Below are 27,228 nucleotides of genomic sequence, written 5' to 3'. Positions count from 1 at the left end.
CCTCCCTCCTCTCCACAGCAGCTCCGCCGCACATCATCATATCATCTGACCGAGACGACCAGAAGACCGCGAGCCTCGCCACATTCACTCGCGTTTCCGTCATGGATGTGCTGGGGAAGAAAGAGCGGAGAGAACGGGATGTGAAGGGCATGTTGAAGAGGAACTGGATTCTCATAGCGACCATCAGTGCGGTGATACTGGGTAAGATGGACTGGAGCGCGTTCACGTTTCTCTGCAACGCATATCTCGCTTCATTATTGTGTTCTATCACGTCTTAATTATTTATCTAGTGCATTTGTTTTTATGAAAATCAGCACTGATTCTCTGTCTGTGTTTGCTGTTTGATGGATCTGCTGCGCCGTTTTGATATCATTCAATGAAAGAGCAATTCAAATGTTTGTGTTTGTTGCATTTAGCTGCATGCATCTGCAGGTGTGTTGATGGGTGAATGATGAATGAAGCCATTGATCAGTCTGTGTGTGTCTAGATATTTTACTACTGGCACAGAGAAACGTGACCTGACTTCCAGTATGACAATCTCTCTGCGATTCATCTCACACAAGCAGTGACACACTGAAGCATAAAGAGATCGGGGCTAGTTGTCACACTTTATTCCAGTGAATCTGCTGATTTAGAAAGTCTATTGAAATTCCTTAAGCCCTGTTTAAAAGAATATGTGATCTTAATTTAAATGACTAGTTCACACACACACAAAAATTGTATTTGCTGAGAATTTACTCCGAGATGTAGATGAGTTTGTTTCTTCATCGGTACAGATTTGGAGAAATGTAGCATTGCATCACTTGCTCACCGGTGAATCATCTGCAGTGAATGGGTGCCGTCAGAATGAGAGTCCAAACAGCTGATAAAAACATCACAATAATTCACAAGTAATCCACACAGTCCATCAGTTAATGTCTTGTGAAGTGAAAAGCTGCTTGTTTGTAAGAAACAAATACCTCATTAAAGCATTTTAACTTTATCAATCATTGCTTCCATGCTAAAATATGAGTCATCTATCCATAATACAGTTTTCTCCAGTGAACAGGTCATTTAATCTCAATCAGGAGAGAAATCTGCACAGATCAAGCATCATTTATCGAAAACAGTCCAAAACCATTCTAAGGAAATATATGGTTAATTTTAGTGTGAGAGACGACAGAGGAAGGACTTTTTCACTGTAGGAAGCGCTATTATGGATTGTGTATTATTAATGGTTATATTTTATTATGGATTATTTTGGACATTTTGGTCAAAAGAGTCAGTCAAATGATCAAACAAATTAAGGATTTGTTGCTTATAACCCTGCAGATTTCATTACACAAGATGTTAACTGATTGACTGGAGTATGGATAATTGTGATGTTTTTATCTGTTTGGACTCTCATTCTGACGGCACCCATTCACTGCAGAGCATCCACTGGTGAGCAAGTGATGCAATGCTACATTTCTCCAAATCTGATGAAGAAACAAACTAATGTACATCTTGCAAAGCCTAATGATGAGTACATGTTCAGCAAATATTCATTTTTTGATTAACTATTGCTTAAAAAAAGCCATCTTTTACAATATACTAATTCAACATGCAGTGAAAATAGTGAACTGTGATACAAAATAATGTAATTATTAAATCACAATATACAGAACATGAGAACTTTCTGAGAGCATGGTTCAACCCTTCTGTTAAAATATATCCTCGTCACATAGTTGAACCTTGTCTTAATGTATGCCAGCATGGTTTAATTATGTGCATTTGTTTGCTTATCAGCTATTAGCCTACAAACTTTTTTTAAAGGGCAGTATTCACAAATAGTCTAATTAAATACAGCTTTGAAAAGCCATTTGTGTAATTAAAATATATAACTTTACAGTTACTGAGACAACTTTCCCCGAATGCTAACACTTCCCTACTTTTTCAAAATGTACTATGCATGTATTATTTTATACATTTTTATAATATGTGCAATATTATTGCTATTATAATATTTATAATAATGTTATTTTAATTGCATTTTTACATGATAAAAATAACCAAAATCGCTGTAAATGTTTTATGTATTACAAACACTCCTGAGTGATTCAATACTTATAGTAAATGATGCTATTATTATTTAATTTTATCTTTTGGATTTTTTATGGCCATGTTTGTGTAATGATCAAAACAGATTGTTTTGATGCCATGCAAACTTGTGCAGTCACCTACAATAAAACAAATCACAAGCAAATGTTTTCTAACATCTTTTATTTACTCAGTCATAAGCTAACATGTAATAAAGATATGTTACAGTACATCAGAGACTATTGTAATTGACTGTTGCGTTTGTGGTTTAGCTTGGGTTTGGTTTAGCCTCGTTAAATATTCAAGATGTCTTCAGTGAAGCCATCCCTTGTGAAAAAGTAGTGCATTTTAGCATACGTTACTTATTACGGGAATAATATCCTTTAGAATAAAAAGATAGTACTTAAGTGAAAACTTGTTGTTGTTAATCGCAAGTTATTTTTTACAAAATAATTTTAATATCGACACCTCAGCACACATTTGATCTGATCTTTGTTAAAAGCAAAGATTTTCCTGTGCAACTTTTTGCCTGACGTTATAGAAGGAGATTGCAGACAGACACATAAATATAAATGTTATTTGCTGTAGCTGCAGTGCAGTCAAATGGACTTCATTAAGGGTATTGGAAAGCTTTTTAGTTCGTTTGATAAATGCTATATCTGACTGTATCAAAATCCATCATTATAGAACAATGAAACTAAGATGGTTGAAAACTTAAAATGACACTATAATATATTCGTGACCATGGACCACAAAACCTTAAAAGTCTTAAGTGTCAGTTTTTCTAAATTGAGATTTATACACCACATGAATGCTGAATAAATAATCTTTCCATTGATGTATGGTTTGCTAGGATCGAGACAATATTTGGCAGAGATGCAACTATTTGAAAATCTTGAATCTGAGGGTGCAAAAAAAAAATCTAAATATTGATAAAATCGCCTGTAAATTGTCCAAATGAATTCTTTGCAAAAGAAAAATTTAAAAAAATTTGACCCATACAATGTTTTTTTGCCTATTGCTACAAATATACCCCAGCGACTTAAAACTGGTTTTGTGCTCCAGGGTCACATTTATCAGTTTAACAGCAGCAGCTAATACAGCACACCCTGTGTTAATGCAGACAGATACAGGGATATTATTTGTGGCCCTGGATATCACAAAGCATTTACGAGCTTGCTCTATTTATTGTTAGCATCTTTTCTAAATGTCAGTGAGATTGGAGATTTGCGTTCTGTCTCACTCACTGTGAAATCACTCTGAAGATCAGGGACGACACTTTGTATATTTGATCATTCTGATACAGTACAATCAAGTTGATATTATTGGAATATTTAGGTCTGTATGTAGATTAGGCACAGCAGAGAGCTTCTCATTTATAGTCAGTTTGATGTGCTTTCTGTCTTTCTGTCTGCAGGGATCGCGCTGGGAGTGCTGGTTCGGGACTACACCTCTCTGTCCCAGCTGGAGAAGCAGTACTTTGGCTTCCCAGGAGAAATCCTGATGAGGATGCTAAAGCTGGTCATCCTGCCTCTCATCGTCTCCAGCATGATAACGGGTATCGCTGCCTCTTCAGCTCATCACACTATCTCCATTTATGTCTCGCTGTGAAAATTCATAGGTTGTAAATATTGTCCTTATGTTACGTGTCCAGGGCCACCTTCAGGAACGAGGGTGCAAACATTTCTGTCAGCCAAGCAGGGTTATAAAAAAAAAAAAAACATGTTCATTAACATAAATATATATATATATATATATATATATATATATATATATATATATATATATATATATATATATATATATATATATATAATTTTGCTATATAATCTATACAACATTTAATATAATTTCTTTAGTAAGTAGTTTTAATTCAATTGTTTTTATTTCAAAATAATGTTAATATTTTAATTTTGCATTTTGTGATTTAAGTAATTTTTAGCTTTTTATCATCTCACAAACCCCCTGTAGTATCCTCATGAATACTCAGGGGTTCATAAACTCTTATATAGAAAACGCTGGCATAGTATAGCCAAAGATGTTATTGCTGAAATATGTACAGTATACTACAGTGTTGTCCCAAAGAATGAAATGCACTCAGTGTCTAAGTCTTGAATAATATCAGTCTGGGTTTTGGACAATGTCTTTATCATTTCACAGCATAAAGGCAATAACACTGAATGGTTTTATCACCGAAGACCAGCGATAATACTTTCCTTTTGTTTACATTCTGTAATAATGACAATCGGCATCTGCAATGATTGATTACTGGATTAAATGTGCCCAGGTTTATTTATCTGACCGACTGACAATAAAGCTGTATGTGTAATAGACCAATCAGAACACAGTTTAGAGATCTTTTATAAATAGCTATAGTATTTTTATATGTTCTAAATTTATTTTAATGTTTTCAAACTTTGTGTCGTCCCTTATCAGTGCAAATCATCACAAAAAGATAGGGATTTATGCTGATGGTAACGTCTGAAACCTCAAGTCTTGGGCAAACAGTTCCAAACATTTGAAGGAAAACTGTAGCTACAGAGCTTTTTTAGTTGTAGTGTAACTTGCATTGGTTAATGTTCTTGGTTGACATTGTTAAGTCGGTCAGTCGTGCTCTTTGGAGAATGCATAAGTAGTCATAACTTCCGTTCTTGTTTGTGAAGGAGTGGCAGCGCTGGACTCCGAGGTGTCGGGAAGGATCGGTCTTCGTGCGGTGGTTTATTACTTCTCCACCACCATCATTGCTGTCATTCTTGGTGAGTCGCGTAAGAATCAGATCAATACACTTTAAAGACGTAAATTGTGATTGTTCAAAAATGATGTTGTGCTTAAAAGGGATCGCTCTTGTGACGACGATTAAACCCGGGGTGTCTCAGAGTGCTGATAATATCGAGAGAGCAGGAAGCACTCCGAATGTGACCACTGTTGACACCTTACTGGACCTGGTTAGGTAAAAAAATTGCACACCTTGGTCTATGTTATAAGAAAAATGCATATTTTAACACTTAAGTAATACTTAAAAATGCATGATATTCATTGCAATAAATAACAAACTTGTGCACTGACCATTTTTGGTATGGCTTATATGTCCTGATCACATAAAATAACATAACATATCATAGCATAAAATTACATATAACAAAATAACATAACATAACATAGCACAGCATAGCATAACAAAATAACATAACATAGCATAACATAACAAAATAAGATAGCATAACATAGCATAACGTAACATAGCATAACATTACATATAACAAAATATGTACATAAGAAATAACATACCATAGCATAGCATAACAACATAACATTACATAGAACAAAATAACTTAGCATAACATAAAAAATAACATAACACAGCATAGCATAACAGCATGACATAAAATAACATTGCATAACATAGTATAACATAACAGCATAACATTACATATAACAAAATAATATAGCATAACATTACATAGCATGACATAACATAAAAATAACATAGCATATCATAGCATAGCATAACATAACATTACATAAAAATAACATAACATAGCATAGCAAAATAACATAACATAGCATAACATAACATTACATATAACAAAATAACATAACATAAGAAATAACATAGCATAGCATAACATAACAAAATAATATAGAATAGCATAGCATAACAGCATGAAATAACATTACATATTACAAACATAACAACATAACATTACATAACATAACATTACATGTAACAAAATAACATAACATAACATAAAAAATAACATAACAATAACATAACATAGCATAGCATAACATAACAAAATAACATAACATTACATAAAATAACATAACAGCTTAGCATAACAAAATAACATAGCATAACGTAAAATAATATAGCATAAGATAGCATAACATAACATAGCAGAACATTACATATAACAGAATAACAGCACACCATAAGAAATAACATAACATAGCATAACAAAATAACATAACATAGCATAACATAGCATAGTATAACGGCATGACATAACATGACAAAATAAAAGAACATAACATAGCATAACAGCATAGCATAACATAATATACCATAACATAGCAGAAGATTACATATAACAAAATAACAACATAAGAAATAACATAACATAGAACAGCATAGCATAACATAGCATAGCATAACATAACATAAAATAACAACATAAAAAAATAACATAGCATAGCATAACAAAACATATAACATTACAAAATAACATAATTTGGTCACACTTTAGTTTGGGGACCAGTTCTCACTATTAATTAAGATTTTTTTGATCAATAAACTCCTAATTTGCTGCTTATTAATAGTTAGTTAGGTAGTTGTTAAGTTTAGGAATGGGGTAGAATTAAGGGATCTAAAACACGCTCATGCAGAATATGTGCTTTAAAAGTACTAATAAACAGCCAATATGCTAGTAATACACATGCATTGTGAACTAGTTAATAGTGAGAATTGGTCCCTAAAGTGTTACCTATGATTATGAATTTATATCAAGCACTATAAACAAGTGATTTGTTTTTCTCTTTTCTTCATAGGAATATGTTTCCTGAAAATCTTGTGCAAGCCTGTTTTCAGCAGGTAAAATATAATATGTTTTAACTTATATCAAGTCATGCAAATATCATATTTTAAATAAACATCATCTGTGTTTTAGTATAAGACACAGCGCAAAGAGATTGAACCATTGAAAACCAACACAAGCACAAGTAATATTTCTACATTTCCACCGTTCACCACAATTATTTCAACAGTGGCACAGGTGAGAGAGAGACTGAAAAATGAATGGAGAATATATGATGGAGAATGTATGGATTGATTTCTGGCTTCTTTATTCCGTAGAATTTGACCAAAGACTACAAGATTGTGGGCTTATATTCAGATGGCATTAATGTTCTCGGTCTGATCGTATTCTGTGTGACTTTCGGCCTGGTCATCGGCAAGATGGGAGAAAGGGGTCGAATCCTGCTCGAGTTCTTTGATGCTCTGAATGAGGCTACCATGAGACTTGTTCAGATTATTATGTGGTTAGTTCTGACACCTTACAAGCAAGAATCATTATTTACAATTAACACAATTATTGCTCATACTCAGACTTGAAGATGGGCTCTTTTGACGTGGGACAGTAAGAAACCACCCTAACAACCACATTGCAACTCCGTAGAAACCACCCAGAATACCATCGAAACCACATAACAATTTCCTAGCAACCATCTATTACTCCCTAGCTAGTCCCTAGAAACCACCCTAGAATACACTAGGTGTATTTATTTAGTTAACGAACACTATGACGTTACATGTTCATTGACAAGCTTTTTACCATGACTAAAACAAAACGATGACAAGACAACAATAAGGTCAAGAAACGATAATGACTGTATCAACATGCAGCATTGCTGATGAGGTTGCATCAGCATGACTGCATGACTTACTCAACCGCTGTTGTTTTAATAGAGACACATTGAAGCATTTTGGAATTATTGGAATTACTATCAGGAATTTCACTGTAATAATCTTTGTTGTTTGTTATTACCAGTTTTCATAATGTAGAGAGAGTGCATATCTAGGTCTTTGATATTTGATGATTAAATGACTATTTAACAGACTTAGACTAAGACTAATTTAAAAGATTTAGACTAAGACTAATTTAAAAGATTTAGACTAAGACTAATTTAAAAGACTTATACTAAGACTAATTTAAAATACTAAGACTAAATTAAAAGACTTAGACTAAGACTAATTTAAAAGACTAAGACTAAATTAAAAGACTTAGACTAAGACTAATTTAAAAGACTAAGACAATTAAAACACTTAGAGAAGACTAATTTAAAAGATTTAGACTAAATTAAAAGACTTAGACTAAGACTACTTTAAAAGATTTACACTGAGACTAATTTAACAGATTTAGACTAAGAATAATTTAAAAGATTTAGACTAAGACTAATTTAAAAGATTTAGACTAAGACTAATTTAAAAGATTTGGACTAAGACTAAATTAAAAGACTTAGACTAAGACTAATTTAAAAGACTAAGACTAAATTAAAAGACTTAGACTACAACTAAATTAAAAGACTAAGACTAAATTAAAAGACTTAGACTACAACTAAATTAAAAGACTAAGACTAAATTAAAAGACTAAGACTAAATTAAAAATGGCTTACAAATTTAACACTACTAGAAATAACAGAGCAACTACTCAGATCACCCAAGAAAACACATAGCAACCTTCTAGCAACCACTTAGATTACCCTAGAAATGGCATAGCAACAACCCAGAAAAGCCTAGAAACCACATAGCAGTTCCTTAGCAACCATTTCAGAATACCTTAGAAACCCAATAGATACACCCCAGCAACCACCCACAGGAAGCATCACTCATTTTTTCTTTAAAAAAAAGTAAACATCTATTTTTTATTACAGTTATGAGTTTTGAAAAAAAGATGTAGGAAGATACATCAGCCTGTAAATGAAAAGCTTCTTGGAATTATGAGTAACATTGACTATAAATGTAATGATACTTTTTCTGCGGCAGTTACATGCCTGTTGGCATCTTGTTCCTGATCGCTGCCAAGATCATGGAGGTGGACGACTGGGAGATCTTCAGGAAGATGGGCCTGTACATGGTGACGGTGCTCAGCGGGTGAAAAAGCTTCTTTAATGCTCCCTTGTTGATTAGCAGAGGAGCAGATTTACTGTCGGCTCTGTTCACTCACAGATAAGAGCCATGGACATTTAAAACTGCTCGAGCTGCAGATGTGCTTAGTATAGCTTTCATCAACTCCACATTTCCACTCATTTGAGTGATGTAGGCGACCAAACATCAGTCAGGAGATTCTTTATCTGTATGCACTCGTGTGGAATGAACCGAAAGGACGTGTTTGGGTTGCACACGGCTGAGTCGAACAGAAAAACTGTACCTCTTCAGACTACAGAGGATTTAAATCCAAGTGACATTGGTAAAAAATACTGAATGCTTTTAACTCCTTGCCCACCAGTGACCGAATTTTACGCGCCGTTGACTGCTTCCAGTGTTTTCACTGATTTACATTAGGAAGCGCTATCACATATCTTCTGAAAGAGTATTGAATGTCTAGATCAAACACGGCAAAGAAGAAGTAGAAATGAGCAATCATGTATGTTAGCAGATGCAAAAGTAAATTAAAATAACACAACCATCAGAAATTAAACAGCAACTGCCTAAAGTTACTGAATGAAGTTTCTACTCAGGAGTGTTGATGGAAGCGATCTACTTCATCTATGTTTTAATCACAGATCTGATTCCAAATTTTTTTTTAAATAACACCAAACAGCTTTTTAGTTCCACTGAAATTAAAGCTATATTTTACAAATATTGTTCTTTATTGTAAAATATCTATTCCTATGTTCATTGCTTATGATAGTGGATTGTTTTTAAAATGTGTTCTCCTTTCACAGACTAGCCATCCATTCCATAATATTCCTCCCACTGATATACTTTGTGTTTGTGAGGAAGAATCCATTCACTTTCACTCTGGGAATGGCACAGGCCTTGCTGACTGCTCTCATGATTTCCTCAAGGTGAGCCGACAAATATTCTGCCGTCTGTATTATCTAGGTATGTCGACTAAAGGCTGGAATACACAACTGAAGACACAATCTAAAAAAGACTTCAGCAGTAATTTAACCATATTTCATTATGAAATTACATATAAAGATGTATTTGTTGAGTCAAAACGCACTAAAGTTCAGCCAGTTGTATTTAATATAAATGTTATATCATATATAAATGTTTCATATAATTTTAATAGCAATTAAAATGTAACTAAGTGACCAAGAACATTACGTTCGGTTTGCACTTTGTGTATTTTCTTTTAAAGTAATATTTTAAAGAACTCTTTTTAAAACTATGCTAACATGCACCTCTGATCCTGAGAACATTTTGAGTAAATTTCAGCACAAGCAAAAGGCATGCATTTCTTAAATGCTATGAATAATTCTTTCAGAAAAGCAGCCTTTAATGTTGTGTTTTGATCGTTATTTTCTAGCTGTTTATAGCAAGGCTTCTCAGTCCTGCTCCTGAAGATCTGTCTTTCCAGTTTTAGATGTTTTTGTGAGCAAACAGACTTTTTAAATCCACAACTATCAAAGAATACTGCTATTATGCACTAACAAGAGTCTTTACTGTATCAGCTCAGCCACTCTGCCCGTCACGTTTCGATGCGCAGAGGAGAACAACAGGATCGACAAAAGAATCACTCGCTTCGTTCTTCCAGTTGGTGCGACCATCAACATGGACGGCACTGCACTGTATGAAGCTGTTGCTTCTATATTCATAGCTCAGCTGAACAACTACGACCTGGACGCTGGCCAGATTGTTACAATTAGGTAAGTGGGATATAAGCCAACTGGTGTGATATAATAGAGTTATGTGGCTTCATGAAGGACAAAGGGCCGAATGATACTTTTTTTAAACGTTCATTCCACAGTATCACGGCAACAGTCGCCAGCATTGGTGCAGCAGGAGTTCCAAATGCTGGACTGGTAACCATGGTGATAGTGCTCACAGCAGTGGGCCTTCCTGCCAGTGATGTCACCCTCATCGTTGCTGTCGACTGGCTGCTGTAAGTATATGGTTTTAATGACCAAAGAGTCAGGTTTACTGACCTTTTCCCCCTCAGAATTATGAGCAATTCTGAGTTTATATCTGTCAGTTCTAAACAATTGTGAGATATAAACTCAGAATTGGAAAAAGAAAATCAGAATTGTGATACAATTAAGATTTTTCATCATGTGACGGAAATAAGCCTCCATCTAGCTCCAACCAAATGACTTGAAAACACCTGACTAGTAAAAACGACTTATAAATACAAACTTCCTAGGAATCCTTAAATTTGACAAGACTTGGAAGTATATAATTTCTGAAGGACCATGTGACTCAAAGACTAGAAGAGGAGTAACGGCTGCTACTATAGTGTGAAAGTTTACATTGATATCTCTCTTCGAAATCAGCGATCGCTTCCGTACCATGATCAACGTGCTGGGAGATGCGTACGGCGCTGGAATAGTCCAGAAGCTGTCGAAGCGAGAACTAGAGAGGATGGACCTGATTTCAGACGTGGATGCAGTCAACCCCTTCGCCCTGGAGACCACGCTGGACGACGACGAGTGTGAGAAGAAATCTTACGTCAACGGTGGCTTCACCATCGACAAAAGCGACGCTATTTCCTTCACCGAGACCTCGCAGTTTTAGAGGCACGTGGCGCTCGTTTTTGAACAAGTGAGATCCAGAGAGGTAGGAGCCATTCATAAAACCAGTGCCATGACTAGGAAGGAAAGCCATTAGCGAGGACATGATTGAGCGCAGACATTAGCAATACCTGCCCTTGCGGTTTCCTTCCTTCATTTTCCCAACCTTGCTCTTGAACTTACGTGTCCGCTAGACTGAGAGGAAAAAAATGGATGTGAGAAAACTGTGCTTCCATAGCTCATTAACATATTTTCCATTAATTATGCAAAGCTGTTTTCTTTTATTAACAACAGTTGTTTACTTTGGTTTTGTACTAACGAATAGCTTTTTAGCAGTAGGCGATTTTCGTATTTGTGTGTATGAGTAGGAGCTTTGTGCAATATTGCGCATCGGTTTGAAAGAAACTCGTCAGATTTGTGTAACGTACGCATGTTGCTAACTAGCCGATGTTATTATACTCCGAAAACGCTGACTTTAATTAAGGTTATCGAAACTTCTGCATTCACATTTTATCTTCGCAAATCACGTTCAATTTTCAAATTCAGTAACGTGTGAAATGTTTGCCAGTTCTGTATTTGCACTTGCTTTTGAAGGCCAAATTTTTATGAGCTTTGCGTGTCTTTCATTTCAGATTTGTGCCAAATTTAATGTGTTGATTTTTTTTATACAAACGTTGCATGATAAGGATTTAATGTGGAGTACTGAAATGGCCTTTGGACTGAAAATTTAAATCAGATCCTTTGTACACAATTATTTTGTTATGAAAGTGGCAAGCTTTAATAGTTTCTTCAGCAAGCCACCAATTTATTATTTTACTTATTCTGTTGTTTAATTAGGGCTACTTTGAAGAATATTTTTAAAAGACCACACTGATGATTTTGTCCGTGCCAAATTTCTGCCATTGAGCCATTTTTAACTTTCTTTTACAGTATTTAATTTCTTCATACTATGGGTTATATCAGTAATGAGAGAAAACAATCAATGTGAAGCATTAATGGTCTGTGTTTGAGGTTCTGGAACTGAATAAGCACCGTAAAGCACACCATTGTACAACTGTATTTAAACAGTACAGTAGTCAAATTAGTCATGCTGTATGATTCAACAGGTACTGTATGTGTATCCACAAAATAATAAAGACAAGTGTGTCTACACCTGAAAAATAAATCCATAAATTTACTTTTTCCAGATTATTTTTTCTCACTTTAGATAGAAAGATGATGGATGGATGGATGATTATAGATGGATGGATGATTTGGATGATGATAGATGGACGATATAGATAGATAGATAGATAGATAGATAGATAGATAGATAAATAGATAAAAACCACCAATCTTCAAAAATACCAGGAATATATGATTTCATTTCAAAGCTGCATTAATAAACGAGTCAATATTTTGTTCGTTATCTGGCTCAGACTTAAGTATACTGTTTTAAAATATATTACTTGTGCAATTCCAAATGCTAGAATTGAATGCTAAAGTACGCTAAAGCGTACTTCTTTTTCACAAGGGCAATTTATGCAAGTTTGTACTTGTCCTTGTCCTGAAGGAGAAGCACACTTTAATAATGAGCACAGAAGTGTGATTCATTGTTTTGAATGTGCACTTCTTAATTTTAAAATTGTATTCTTTAAAACGTGTAGGCTACTTGCAGATAATGTAATAAATAAAAGGCCACTTAAGTGTACTTAAAGAGAGTAGGCTTTGCTGATGTTTCTAAACTACTCAAGTACATTTTTGATTACATATTCAGTCTTCCTGTATTTATTCATCAAACTCACACTGATGTAAACATCATCTTTGGCGGGTATATGCACCCCTGGACAGGTTACCTAAAATTCAGATATAATTAAACTCCATATTCCCAGCTACACACAACAGTCTTCACTGCATAACATGATCAATACAGCTGCAGCATGACATCGTGGAAGTCTGGCTCATTTCCGCGGTTCGGTTCATTTGAACGGTTCATGTTAAAGAATCGGTTCAAACATTTTACGTCACCACGTGGTCCATGCCATTCTGGCGTTGCATTTGATATGCCCTGAGAAAATATTTTTTATTTATTTAATGGAAGTTCTATTTATTGTAATTATTGAAATTTCATGTGTTGGCATTTTCAGATCAAAAATAAATAAATATAATTTTAATCCGCTTTAAACATTACTAAAATTAATTTAAAATATATTTGCATGAACATAGGTCGGTTTTTAAAGATGCTATTTATCAACTTCTATTTATAATCGAATATTATACATAACCGAATTCATTTGGTTCATTATTCATGCACCGGTTCAACAGATGAAAAGATTAAAGTAACGAACTTTTATTTTGAAACAGTCAATAACCGGAAATTTGATTTGACAAAACATGGGAGTTGTAGTTCTGTAGCTCATTTGTAGTTTACACTACTTTGTCACACTATCAACATTGCATTTTAAAATGAAAAAAACTGTACATTATTTATATATGTGATGTATTTGTGTATTTTAAAAAAAAAATCTCACAGTGGAGCCAAACTGTTAAATGAAGGAAATGAGGAGGATTCTAGATTTGTGGACACTACAGCTGCTGACATTAGTGCAATTATATGAATATTTAATTATCGCACAGCTGTTTCCATCTGAGCTTCCACATTAAATATGGCAGGTTATTTAACCAGATGTGAGATAAAATGACAACAGACAGAATTGGTGTGCATTTGGTTTATATGGTCATTGTAAAGGGTATCAGAAATACAACTGAATACCAAGATTAAAAAAAAAACTAAACAGAACTGCAAATAAAACTTGCACTTTAGATTTACAACTTAAAATAAACCTACTCATCTACATTCACTTAGGGACGAAAAAAAAAGTAAATCAAGGTAACAACAGCATATTAGACTTAAGTTCCACAGAATACACTTAAGTCCCTTTTCTGGACTTGACTGACCAGCGAGTGCTGGACTGCACATGCTAGTTAGAAACCATCTAGAAAAAGCAAAAATAATAATAAATAAATAAAAACCAGCTTGACTAGGAAAGGTCTAAATATTATAACTGGACACACCAGCATAGAAGCGGAAATAAATGTGAACTTTAACACTGTTAGTGACATTTTCATAGCATTAGAGCTTTGTAAGATTCATGAAAAATGAAACACTGCTTCTTAGTAAATTGTTAATAAACGTCAGAATTGAACGTCAGGCCGAATGATAAAAACACAAAAGGAGATATGAAAGACCCAAAGCGAAAGTGCATCTGATACTTCAGTGCTGAGAGCTCTAAGCTGTCAGCATGACGTCTATAGAGGAGGAGGAGAGAGAGAGAGAGAGAGAGAGAGAGAGAGAGAGAGAGAGAGAGAGAGAGAGAGAGAGAGAGAGAGAGAGAGAGAGAAGAGAGAGAGAGGATGAGGGTCGTTTCTCTTTGGCTTTATTCTCCATACACACTCTCGTCACTGTAGGCGATGTAAAGGAAGAAATCTTCTTCATGGTGTTCCTGTGAGTGAGAAAGTGACATTACAAGAGGAACAAAATGAATTTGATACTGACAAACCAATCAGAGAGAGAGAGAGAGAGAGAGAGAGAGAGAGAGACCTGGTACAGCTGGCCCATGGTGGCGGAGGTCGGGGGAATGACGTTGTTTACAAAGAAGAAGAGAGCATCCTCGGCTCTCAGGTGGATTCGTTTTCGGATGAGAAAGTAAAACTGGCCCACTAAAAAAAAAAGAAAATGTGTTCTTTATTATGCTGTTTTTCTTCGCCAACATAAAAACACTCGCTACAGAACAAAAAGTATCTTCTTTTGACAGCATTTGATTTTCTGATTGTAAATAAACATCTTTAGAGACATAAAAGCACTTACCCGTCAGGTCAGAGGGCACCAGGTATTTCTTCTTGTCTAGGTCACCTATTCTGGCTTTGGGAGCTTTTTCCACAATTACCTAAAACAGAATCATACAAACAATTTTAAGTGTAGAAATTATAGTGCACAGGTAATGCAACAGTCCACCCAAAAAACTTAAATCAGCTGACAGTGTACTGTAGAAGAGTTAGTTTCTTCATCAGAAATGTAGCTTTGCATCACTTGCTCCGCAGTGGATGCTCTGCAGTGAATGGGTGCCGTCAAAATTAGAGTCCCAACATCTGATAAAAAGTACATTTTCATTTTTGGGCAAACTATTTCCCTAATCTAGCTTTAGGTGAAACTGATCTAAACTGCTGGTTTACTTTCACTCAATTCTTTCATATTTCATTTTTTAAGGCCACAAAGGGTGGTTTTTGAGGATCTGAGAGAAGCAGTGCTATTTTTGATATTTAGGCTGCAGATGAGGAACGAGATAAAACAATTGAGACCCGAGACTATTTAAGACTATATTGCTACCCAGGAAATATTATCATATTTTTCTTTCTCATAATGTCTCAGAGAAATGCCCTGTAGTGGATTCTCCAAACTATATTTGTAAGACAAAATGAGTGTTTCGAAGTGATGTCATTTATATGCCACAAAGCATCTTATAAATAACCTTCTTTTAGTAGAGGTTCGAACAGGAGAAACCGTTTCAAACAGAAAAAAAGATACTGCAATATCCAATTCTTGTTTTGTTGTTTTACTGGTTTGGTTGTTTATATGGTAAACAAAAGGAAACCTTACATGTTGAATGAAGGCCCTCGAGGTATATTTTATTCATCATGGTCCTAAATGTATTATTTTATCCCAAAAATACACAAATGTTTTATTTTACCCCCAAAATACACTTTAAATACGACCATCCACACAAATCTGTGCATAAAGCCTTGAGGAATAAAAGCAGACATGACAATACAAACATAAACCACTTTAACGAATGTTTAACTGTTCGTGCATCAAAGCAGATTTGATTTGATCGAATCATGTTCATTAATAATCACTCTAACAGACACTTTATTTAAATAATAATAATAATAATAAAGAAGCTGAGATCAACGAGGCCTTCATGCGCTGCTAAAGCTAAACATGTTTACGTTCGTCTAACTAATGCTTACAAAGAGCGAATGAACACAGGACGAGTTTGTTTGTGTGTTTTTATGACGGACGAATCGTTTAAATCACGTTGAAACATCGCTTCTAGTTATTTTAATGTTATTAAACATCACTTCTTGCACGTTTTGACTCGTTTGTCGCGGTTTTCGTTACGCTAACGTTAGCGTCTGTTTACACACATCACATCGACTTACAGGAACCCTGTCTGGGTATTTCTTCCTGATTTTCTCTCCCTCTGATCGCCTCTTCTCGAAAGGATGTTCTTCTTTGTACTGAAACTTCATGGTTGTTAAAGCAAGAGTAAGTTCGTATTTTAAACAGACTGACACGCAGAAGTGTCGGAGGTGTTAGCGAGCGCTTCACACACAGATGTTGTGCTTTCCGTCCGCGCATTAAGACGGACGCACTACATTTACATTATTTATGTCAATACAAAACCGCCTTTTCCCGAAAATCACACATCCAGAAAAAATATTTGACACATTTTAAACAAGGGCTATTACAGATGATCGATGGCTACTAAAGACGTTTCTGATATCTCGTTATGTTGTGTTTGTGAGATAGGGACTACTTTTTCGCGTATACAGATTTACAAGCGGTACTCCGGTCCGTCATATGACCGCTTCCCCTCACTTCCGGTCTCCAAAGTGACGCAGAGCGGTTTTTATTATTAGGAGCAAATCAGGGTATATATATATATATATATAATATATACGTGTATGTGCATATATATTATAGTTATATATATATATATATATATATATATACATATATACATACATATATTTGTTTTACTTGCAATTAAATAAATGTTAACTGAAACAAAATATAAAAATACATTTTAATTCAGCTAGCTTCCAAGGAAAAACTTCTAATTTCCATCTAGTTTAATTTGTATTAAAATAAAAAAAACTGAAATATATAAATGAGTAAACTATATATAATAATAAATAATATATAAATAGCTGATTAAAATGACTAAAGAATAAATAAAAACAAAAATATTATAAAACTAATTTCATGCATACTAAAATAACACTGGAGAAAATGTGACAATTAAGGTTACATACACTCTTTTTGTGTACTTTGCTCTAATAAAACATTACTAATCACTCATAACGTGTGTGTGTGTGTATATATATATATATATATATATATAAAACATTTATAATGTTTAGATTCTTTTAAATAAAAGGAATTTATTATGCATCTGCAGAGTAGAAAATATTTGTTGCTTAGAGAAGATTTTGCATTAGAAATGTTTTCTACAACAGTTGCCTTTAACTATTAATGAGAGCACAAATGAAAACTGAACCCACAGAAAAGGATAGTGACACGTTTTTATTAGTAACGTGCACAGGTCTATGGACTTGTGTCCCAGGAAGCTGCCTCGAGACTCGACAAGTGTTAGATTGATGAGAACAGAACTGACATTATCTGAAGGGTGCAGAGAAACCAGCATAGCCTTGAGTAAAGAAAATAAAAGGTGTCTGTTGCTCAGTCAGCTCTTCAATACAATGAAGTTTTATAAATTCAAGTCTTGCCATTATTACACTTTCAGAAGAGAAAAGAAAAAAAAAACCTTTGTAAAAAGGAGTCCAAGTGGTAGGATTTCTTATCCAACCACATACATTCTGTAGAGAAAAATTAGAGCAGAAAGGGTTAAAATCTGTCGTTCAGCTTCTTCAAAGCTCATATCGATTACATCCTTCCTGATAATCATGACAAATTTATTTACTGCCCAGAATAAAACAGGATGAGAATTGACCAGAAGAATAAAACTTAAAAATTCTGCTGCAGAATTTATTTCCAAGATCCATGAATTTGGACAGGCCTACCATTGAGAAGTCATTAAAACCCCATGTCTACAAAGACAGTACCTTAAAAATAGCATATACAACTCTACCATGATGACCCTGAAGTCTAGCGGTCCGTCATAATCCGTCTGAACAAGAGTTTTTCGATGTGCAGAGTGCTGCTGGCCAGATCTCCATTCGCACCACCTCTAGAAGTGAGGTATGACGTCCCAAGCTGGGATTGAAGATGCAAGTCACGAGAAGGTCTGCCTCAAATATTTAAAAAGAAAAACAGCAGATGTCCTCATACACACATACCACAAACATAACTCTCTCGCTCTCTCTCTCACACACACACACAGTCAGCATATGCAGAGCTGTAAGGCAGAGACTCCTGAAGTTTTTCATCCCCTTTAAGTCCGGGACAGACTCTGCTCCCGATGGCCGTGATGTAAGGCTGTTTCTGGGAGGTGAAGAGTCGAGGGAGAGCGGACAGGCAGATGCCACTCAAGGGAAGCAGCTGGAAAATAACAAAACCAAGAAAGTAGAGCAGACTTGAAGAAAGCCCTCGGCCGGATGGTCACCAGAGTCGATGCTGGTGGAGATTTCTGCTCAGGACGGATCGTACGTTTGCCGTGAACCTGAGAAGGGAGCACACAGTGGAGTGGAGTTCAAGTCAACACTGTAAAAGTCATGTCTGCATGTGTTGAATGCTGCAGATCTTTACCGTAGAGCATCCAGCAACGGCAGCAGGTTGAGAAGTGCTGTGTCACTGGGGTCACTAAACCAGGACTTTATAGGTATTGCATTATCTAGGAGCAAAAAAAAAAACAGTGTTACAAATAATCACTCACTTATGGAAGCCAGTTTCTGCCATTGAATTAAAAAAAAGAAAAGAAAAAGTGATTGCAAATTTTTCCCCTTAAATCTCACAATCATTACTTTTTTTCCCCTTAGAACGGCATGTTATAAACTTGCAATTCAGTAATAAATAATTCTCAAAATCTATTTAAAATGCAATGGTGGGATCATATATTAAGGTTTCTGCATGTTTAATGAAGGTAAACTTAAGACTTTTCAGACACCTTTTTAAAAGCAATTAAAGAAAGCAAAGAATAAATCGAGAACAAAATACGTCAACACATTCTCTAGCTTCTTGATTCATTTCAAAAATCTGAATTGTGAGATATAAACTCGCAAGTTCTTCTGAATTCTGATGTTTATTTCTATTAGATCTTGCAAATTCAGACTTTTTTCTTGAAATTCTTAGAATTTAAATTTCATTTTAAAGTTATAAAGAGCTATGAAGTCCAATTCTAAAGAAAAGTATATTTTACAAATACAAATCTTTTTTTGACATTCTGTCTTTATAACTCAATTGCAACTTTATATCATGCAATTCTGATCATCTTTTTATATGTTTTTATTCAGTGGAGGAAACAGGCTTCCAGTCATATTCAAAACAAACACAATCTAAGAGAGAAGGATCTTTTCTCAGTTGACTATTATTAATCTAAATATATACATTGGTGTCTAATAGTGACAAAAAGTCCTCACAAAAGTTATGTAGAGCTAATCATGTATTGATCAGTTCTTCTAAACTGCTCCTCTAACTTATGAAGTGGTATTGACTGACTGAGCTTTTCTTAAAGAGTCATGAAATACTAAACTACATTTTCTTGTATTGTACTCTGTAAAAGACAATAGCTACGTTTACATTTATCGATGGCTCAATCGGATTGAAAAGCCTTCATGCAAACACCTCAATCGCCTGCATTAAAATGGTGTAGACCTGGAATAATCAACAGAAACATACTATTTCTGAGTCAGATTAAAAAGAATAAAACACATGATCCGCATGTTTACACAGGTTTTACGTCATATGAACATATGTCTGTTTACTTATGCCTCTTAGGAAATATTCAGTTTCATCAAGTTCACAAATATTTGCTCAAAAAGCTCTCGTCACATACATGTCAGCTTTTTAAATACATGACCCTTTAAGTAGATTTGCAACCTGAAGTACAGATGTTTCTCAACATTAGATTCAGACATGATCAATCAGTTTAAAGCCAGCTTTATAAAATACTTTCATAAAGTGATGCATTTCAGAGTCAAATTAATAGGGGGCTTGATTTCATCCAAACTATTTGGATTCTGTAAAGTTGTCTTTAGTTTATGTAATATAATATATAAATTCAATATAAAATCTGATGTGTGCTTATGGTTTTGAGGGTGAAATGGCTTAAAGTACACAAGCACAGACATCATGTAGAGAGACCAGCTGGACAACCGCTCACACAAACACACACACACACACACACACACACACACACACACACACACACTTTAATCCTGCAAAAACAAATGTGTGCTGCTGAAATCAGGTCTAGTTTTACCTGGATGACTGCGATACGCTCCCGGCGAGTTGTCAAGAATGACTATACTTGATAAGTCGTCATGTACGACGGACAGGTCTTTAATATAACTACCTGAATCCAGCGTACAGTGCTGCACACGATAAAGACAACACAAAAAGAAGAGAAAATATTAGACATACTTTCACATTTTCTGCCTTTTCCGTACTCCTCATAGCAAATGTTGATGCCAAATCAAGAGGTCTAGCGGTTACCTGTCTGTAGTATCTTCTTTTGAGCAATCCTTTGTTGTTATCCAGTTTATCAGCTACCGCAGATCCGTAGATCTCCATACTAGCAGTGAACACCACCAACTCATACCACTGACTGACCACCTCCAGGAAGAAGTCCACATGAGGCCTTTTATGCACAAAGAATCGCACCGGATGTTTGTCTATCACCACCTGAAAAACAACAACAGCTTATACCAGAAAAATTAAAACATGACATTTGGAGTTTCTTCTTTTTTTTTTTTACTACGGATGAAAATAGTCACAAATGGTAAATGGATAATAATAATAATAATGCATTATTATTGTAACAAATACTGTAACAAATGTATTGCTCACTGATAGTTTGTGTTAACTAATTGGACCTCATTGTAAAATATTACCATTATTATTAATTACTATTATCATATATTAATGTTATTAAGAATGTAATTTATTATTATGTTTTAATATTATTGAAGTTTCTTAAAATTCTATTTTTTTTTTAAAATAAACAACATTTTTATCATTGTAATTTTTATTAAAAATATAATATTAAACTAGTATAATTACATTAGTAATACTTGATCATTTCATTCATGTTGATAATTATTAGATCGTAATAATATAATAAAAATAATACCATTACTTTTATTATTGATCTATTATTAAAATATATAATACTGGATCATTTAATGTTGATTATTATATTGTAATGATATAATAAAAATTATAATATTACATTTATTATTGATATATTATTATATTTTAATATTGTTATAGTATTTGTGTTATATTTTAAAAAAACTAAATATACTATTTTATATATATATATATATATATATATATATATATATATATATATATATATATATATATATATATATATATATATATATATATATATATATATACACACATACAGTCGTGGCCAAAAGTTTTGAGAATTACATAAATATTGGAAATTGGAAAAGTTGCTGCTTAAGTTTTTATAATAGCAATTTGCATATACTCCAGAATGTAATGAAGAGTGATCAGATGAATTGCATAGTCCTTCTTTGCCATTAAAATTAACTTAATCCCAAAAAAACCTTTCCACTGCATTTCATTGCAGTCATTAAAGGACCTGCTGAGATCATTTCAGTAATCGTCTTGTTAACTCAGGTGAGAATGTTGACGAGCACAAGACTGGAGATCATTATGTCAGGCTGATTGGGTTAGAATGGCAGACTTGACATGTTAAAAGGAGAGTGATGCTTGAAATCATTGTTCTTCCATTGTTAACCATGGTGACCTGCAAAGAAACGCGTGCAGCCATCATTGCGTTGCATAAAAATGGCTTCACAGGCAAGGATATTGTGGCTACTAAGATTGCACCTAAATCAACAATTTATAGGATCATCAAGAACTTCAAGGAAAGAGGTTCAATTCTTGTAAAGAAGGCTTCAGGGCGTCCAAGAGAGTCCAGCAAGTGCCAGGATCGTCTCCTAAAGAGGATTCAGCTGCGGGATCGGAGTGCCACCAGTGCAGAGCTTGCTCAGGAATGGCAGCAGGCAGGTGTGAGCGCATCTGCACGCACAGTGAGGACAAGACTTTTGGAAGATGGCCTGGTGTCAAGAAGGGCAGCAAAGAAGCCACTTCTCTCCAAAAAATACATCAGGGACAGATTGATCTTCTGCAGAAAGCATAGTGAATGGACTGCTGAGGACTGGGGCAAAGTCATATTCTCCGATGAAGCCCCTTTCCGATTGTTTGGGGCATCTGGAAAAATGCTTGTCCGGAGAAGAAAAGGTGAGCGCTACCATCAGTCCTGTGTCATGCCAACAGTAAAGCATCCTGACACCATTCATGTGTGGGGTTGCTTCTCATCCAAGGGAGTGGGCTCACTCACAATTCTGCCCAAAAACACAGCCATGAATAAAGAATGGTACCAAAACACCCTCCAACAGCAACTTCTTCCAACAATCCAACAACAGTTTGGTGAAGAACAATGTATTTTCCAGCACGATGGAGCACAGTGCCATAAGGCTAAAGTGAGAACTAAGTGGCTCGGGGACCAGAATGTTGAAATTTTGGGTCCATGGCCTGGAAACTCCCCAGATCTTAATCCCATTGAGAACTAAAACATATGAAGTGCTTGTAATTATATTTCAGTACATCACAGAAACAACTGAAACAAAGATCTAAAAGCAGTTTAGCAGCAAACTTTTTGAAAACTAATATTTATGTAATTCTCAAAACTTTTGGCCTCGACTGTATGTATATATATATATATATAGATATATAAAATATTTATTTACAATTTACTAATATATATTTTTTATATAATACCACCCTACTAACGATAATTATAATAATCATATCAATAGTCATTGGTATTATTATTATTTTTTTTATGTATTTGTTTTGTGAGAGCAACAGAGCAGCTGCTGCTGATGAAATATTTTGGATCCAAGCATAAAGAAAAACTGACACTTCCTGGATTTCAATGAGCGTGGTAACCTTTGTTTATAGATGAGCATTTTGAATACTGTAAATTTTAAAAGCTTATTCAAAAATGATTTCGTCTTACTTTAAGGATGAAGTCTGGTGGTGTTCCCGGCCGCACTGTAGGTCTGAGAACACCATCGTGATGCGAGTGGATCAACGTCTCGTCCAGATCTAAAACTAAGATCTTTCGCTTCACGGCGTCTGAACAGAAACACAAGCACAAACTCACGTTGCTCAGATGAAAACTCTGCACACACTCAGATCAGGCCTTCTGTTGTCATACCAGTAACTTTTATCTTGAGGAGAAAAAAAAAGAAACACTCACTGAGTCTGTTTCTGGAAAGAGGTGACAATGGTAAGATGTCGTAGCGCACTGTTTGATACTGGATTATCTAGAACAGGAAGGAGACAGCCAGATCAGTACACCACAGTCTGTGAAACATGTACTATACAGCAGAAGACAACGAACACACCTTTTACAGTTTATTCAGCATGCTATATTGGATTGAATGACATTTTTTACAACTAATAAATTCATAACTTTTAAGAACCCGCTAGTCTCTTAGGAAAAGTGAATTAAGGACATTTAAACAAAGCTTGTCTATATCTGAAGCAGGCAGAACTAGACGATTCAGAATTATGATGAAAAAAAAAACTAGTCCATAATTGACTGGTTGAGGTATCAAACAAATTTTTTTTCACTAATTATGTGCCCAGCAATATCTGATTCAGATATTATGCTTATTAACAGTGATTGGTGGTTTCAGACATTACTCTTATAAGACCCTTATTCTGTCTGAAAGACTGAAAAGACTGAGTTGAAGGCAGAGCGATTCGGCCAATCAGATGAAAGCAGCATTTCAGCGCCACCCACAAGTGCAAATGAAATATTGAAGCCATAAACAGATTTGTAAACCCCAAACGACAAAATGAGATAAAGCCAAAAACTAATTTTTTGTTTGTTAAGCTAAACGGAAAACGTATACACAAGCCATTTTCCCATTTCTCATTATTGAATTCTAAATAGGAAATGAAATGATAATTTAATTTTAAAAAGTGTTAAAATTAGTATTAATTTTTACATATTAAAACTAGTGTATGAAATGGCAAATGAAAATTATGTAATTTAATTTTCATTTTGCACCAAACGTTGCACAAATGTATTGGAAAATGCCAATGCAAATACAGAAATGCATTGCCATTTTACATATTGCATTGTCATTTTGCATATTGCATTCCAAATTGAATATTGCTACCCATATGCTTCCATAGGGGCCGGGTGAGAAAAAAAACCCTTTCCAATATTTCGAATTTGGACTGCAATACCTAGTTCAACCATTGGGTGTCAATCACCTTTAAACATCTCTTCAAAAGAACTAACTGAAAGTAAAAAGTTTTCTCAGTTGCGTGAGTTTTGGCAGTGCGTCACCGAGCGTCACTCCCAGGTGATCGAAAATTTTCCAAAAGGCGGGAGCTGGTTGCTGAAGCCACGCCCACCTAGCACGACGGCAGTGGCAATCCACCTGTCACTCAAGTGGCCACGCCCTTAATTATGCAGAACTTTAAGGCTTAATATAATTTAAACGGATGAGTTATCAAACAAATTCACCCCCTTCACAGTTGTCATGAAGGGTTAAATTAGCTATATAGACAAAATAAGTTTTTGCACCAGGCTGTAAACATGTCTTTTCCTGCTGTAAAGTTGGCCATTTTAACATAGGGAGTCAATGGAATTCACGCCCTTTTGCAGCAAGCCTCAAGCGGCCAGTCGATGAATTGCAGTTTAAGTCACTTCCTCGTTGGCTTCACGAGAGAGAGCAGGAGGTTGTCGCTCGGTTTTGGCAGATAGAGAACATGTTGGAGGATCTTCTCCTAAAATAAAACCTATTCCATAGCAGGTATAAACAATACCTTCTGCAATGAACTCAAGAGGTGTGGGACCCTTCGCCTCGGCCCACTGCTCACCACAATGTGGTTACTCTTCCTCTCTTTCTCCAAATCCCTCTCTTCTGAGCTATCTTTAGCCCTCCCAGCTGTCTAACAGTGTCAGAGGAACTTGGGAGAGCACAGCCGAGTGAAACTGCCAGGGTGACTTTGAAAAGGGGGCAGTTTATTCCCAACCAGATTTAAGCCTCAATCATAATGTTGGGTCAGACTGATCCGACCCGATGTCTTTGTGACTGTCTAGTGAAGTGTCTGCTGCTCCAGCGCCCATATCACAGTCCCAGACCAGTAATGCCTCTAATATAGCTGCGTCTTAATGATCATCTTCAAGATTATTATACAACCTGCTGTGCCCAGGCGGATTACAGCCTGGTTTCCAAACCCTAGTGTTTACATACTCTGAGCTAAAGCATGTGATTCAGTTATCAGCTAATTCTGAAAAACAATGAGCTATTTGATATTGTCATTATATTACTTAGTCATCAATTATAAATATATTTATAATATAATTTATCATTAAAGTGTCACATTAACTAATTTCAGGAGTTGACAAACCTGCTGTCATTAGTTTTTAATTTAACTTATTTAATTTATTTCAGTTAGCTGCCAAGTCAACATGATTGTTTTATTTTCATCTAATATTTCTTATTGAAAATGTATTTAAATTAACAATATTTTTTATTTTTTAAATAAAAAATATTTTAAAAGTTTTATTTTTGGTCAATTATATACTGGTCATAAAAAAACATATAATAAAGTACAAATAAGTAATTTCGGTGCCAAGTCAAATCTTATCCTGATTTTGCTCCACAGTATAATCATGTCATATATATATATATACACACACATACACACTTTTTTCCATTACTTATATTTATTTATTATTTAATTGTGTTGCAAAGTAATATATTTTACACTAATGGTACTAATGGCCCACAGTAAAGTGTCACATTAACTGATTTCAGGAGCAGACAGACCTGCTGTCATTAATCAATGCAGGTTTAATCAAGTGTAACACATTCATAACCAGTAAGCCACTGCTCTTCTCTAGTTGTGCTGTTGACAACTAAACACACGGGTTTAAATAAAGACTCAAAAGGTTGAAGGATGTGGTTTCTCAGAGGACTAAATAAACCCTCGCTGTGTCCCTAAAAAAGACAAACTCACCCCAGAGAGGAGTCTGCTGTCCCTTTCAGACACCAGCGTGAAAGTTGAGTGTCGTGTCATGCAACAGAAGTGGCTCAGAAGTGTAAAAGTGGCTGTTTTGGTGATTAACTCACCGTTCGTATGTGCTTCCTGAGGATGTACAAGAACAAGCTCCATATTCTGGAGGTCAGTGCGAGGAAAGAGCGCGCGCCGAGCAGACACTGGCGCGTCTTGATCATGTCCACCATAACACCAGAGTCCGAGAGGAGGGATTCACACCGGAGACACGACACACCTGTGGAGGAAGGTGAGACCCGCCGAGCTTTCACAGCTTCACACCGGAGCGTCAAACCGACTGGAGCGTCGAGCAAATGTCTCTTTGCTGCCGAGAGAAGCGCGAGCGTCCATCCGCTGCGGCTTTTAACAGCACTGTGCGCTTTGCGCCTCTTTCGGAGAGCCTTTGGGTGAAAGCGAAAAGAAAACGCGTAGTTTCTCACCTCTGACAACAGTTTAAAGCCAATACAGTAGAGCAGCGCGAGCCGCCATCGCTCCCCTGACGTCACTTCCGCGCGAGGGCATGAAGTTTGCGCTCACGTGGCCGCGGAGGTTTCAAACGGACTCGCTTTCAGTCAGGATTCAAAGCGTTCGAATCACAACCGTCGCGAAGATCCACGTCACTTGAAAACTGTAATCCACTACTGTTTCCAAATCATAGAGTAACCGTTACATTAAACATTTCAGAGAATATTGTCAGACTTATTTTGTATCTTATTACTTAGATTACTTTTTATCACATTGATTTAAATAGGATAATCTCGTAGCCTACTATACTGATATAAAATGCAAATAAAAAAGAATATATTAAATTAATTTTTAGTAGCATAATAACGTTATGCTACATAAAATGTTTCCCAAACTGGAACCTTGAT

General features: G+C 35.3%; 3 protein-coding genes across 3 annotated transcripts; 1 reads left to right on the top strand and 2 right to left on the bottom strand.

The window, feature by feature from the left end:
• Positions 1 to 12,164, top strand: LOC132110763 (excitatory amino acid transporter 3-like). Its single transcript, XM_059517685.1, has 12 exons — positions 1 to 201; positions 3,476 to 3,616; positions 4,722 to 4,814; positions 4,894 to 5,008; positions 6,607 to 6,649; positions 6,726 to 6,830; positions 6,911 to 7,095; positions 8,600 to 8,707; positions 9,502 to 9,624; positions 10,237 to 10,431; positions 10,533 to 10,667; positions 11,056 to 12,164. Exons 1-12 carry the CDS (start codon positions 102 to 104, stop codon positions 11,294 to 11,296), a joined length of 1,584 nt encoding a protein of 527 aa, XP_059373668.1. The 5' UTR covers positions 1 to 101; the 3' UTR covers positions 11,297 to 12,164.
• A 1,821-nt stretch (positions 12,165 to 13,985) lies between these two features.
• LOC132110767 (gamma-aminobutyric acid receptor-associated protein) lies at positions 13,986 to 16,709 on the bottom strand. The gene is made up of 4 exons (XM_059517699.1): positions 16,492 to 16,709; positions 15,140 to 15,218; positions 14,873 to 14,991; positions 13,986 to 14,774 (listed from the first exon to the last, which is right to left on the bottom strand). The coding sequence occupies exons 1-4, from the start codon at positions 16,579 to 16,581 to the stop codon at positions 14,709 to 14,711; spliced, it is 354 nt and encodes a 117-aa protein (XP_059373682.1). The 5' UTR covers positions 16,582 to 16,709; the 3' UTR covers positions 13,986 to 14,708.
• A 914-nt stretch (positions 16,710 to 17,623) lies between these two features.
• Positions 17,624 to 26,940, bottom strand: ctdnep1b (CTD nuclear envelope phosphatase 1b). Its single transcript, XM_059517670.1, has 7 exons — positions 26,434 to 26,940; positions 23,535 to 23,601; positions 23,292 to 23,410; positions 20,726 to 20,914; positions 20,493 to 20,604; positions 18,821 to 18,905; positions 17,624 to 18,734 (listed from the first exon to the last, which is right to left on the bottom strand). The coding sequence occupies exons 1-7, from the start codon at positions 26,545 to 26,547 to the stop codon at positions 18,674 to 18,676; spliced, it is 747 nt and encodes a 248-aa protein (XP_059373653.1). The 5' UTR covers positions 26,548 to 26,940; the 3' UTR covers positions 17,624 to 18,673.
• Positions 26,941 to 27,228: the final 288 nt, after the last annotated feature.

This window comes from Carassius carassius, chromosome 2 (genome assembly GCF_963082965.1).
Source record: "Carassius carassius chromosome 2, fCarCar2.1, whole genome shotgun sequence".
NCBI classification, from domain to species: Eukaryota; Metazoa; Chordata; class Actinopteri; order Cypriniformes; family Cyprinidae; genus Carassius; species Carassius carassius.
The sequence above is the reverse complement of the archived record's forward strand: the minus strand, read 5'-3'. Positions and strand labels throughout refer to the sequence as shown.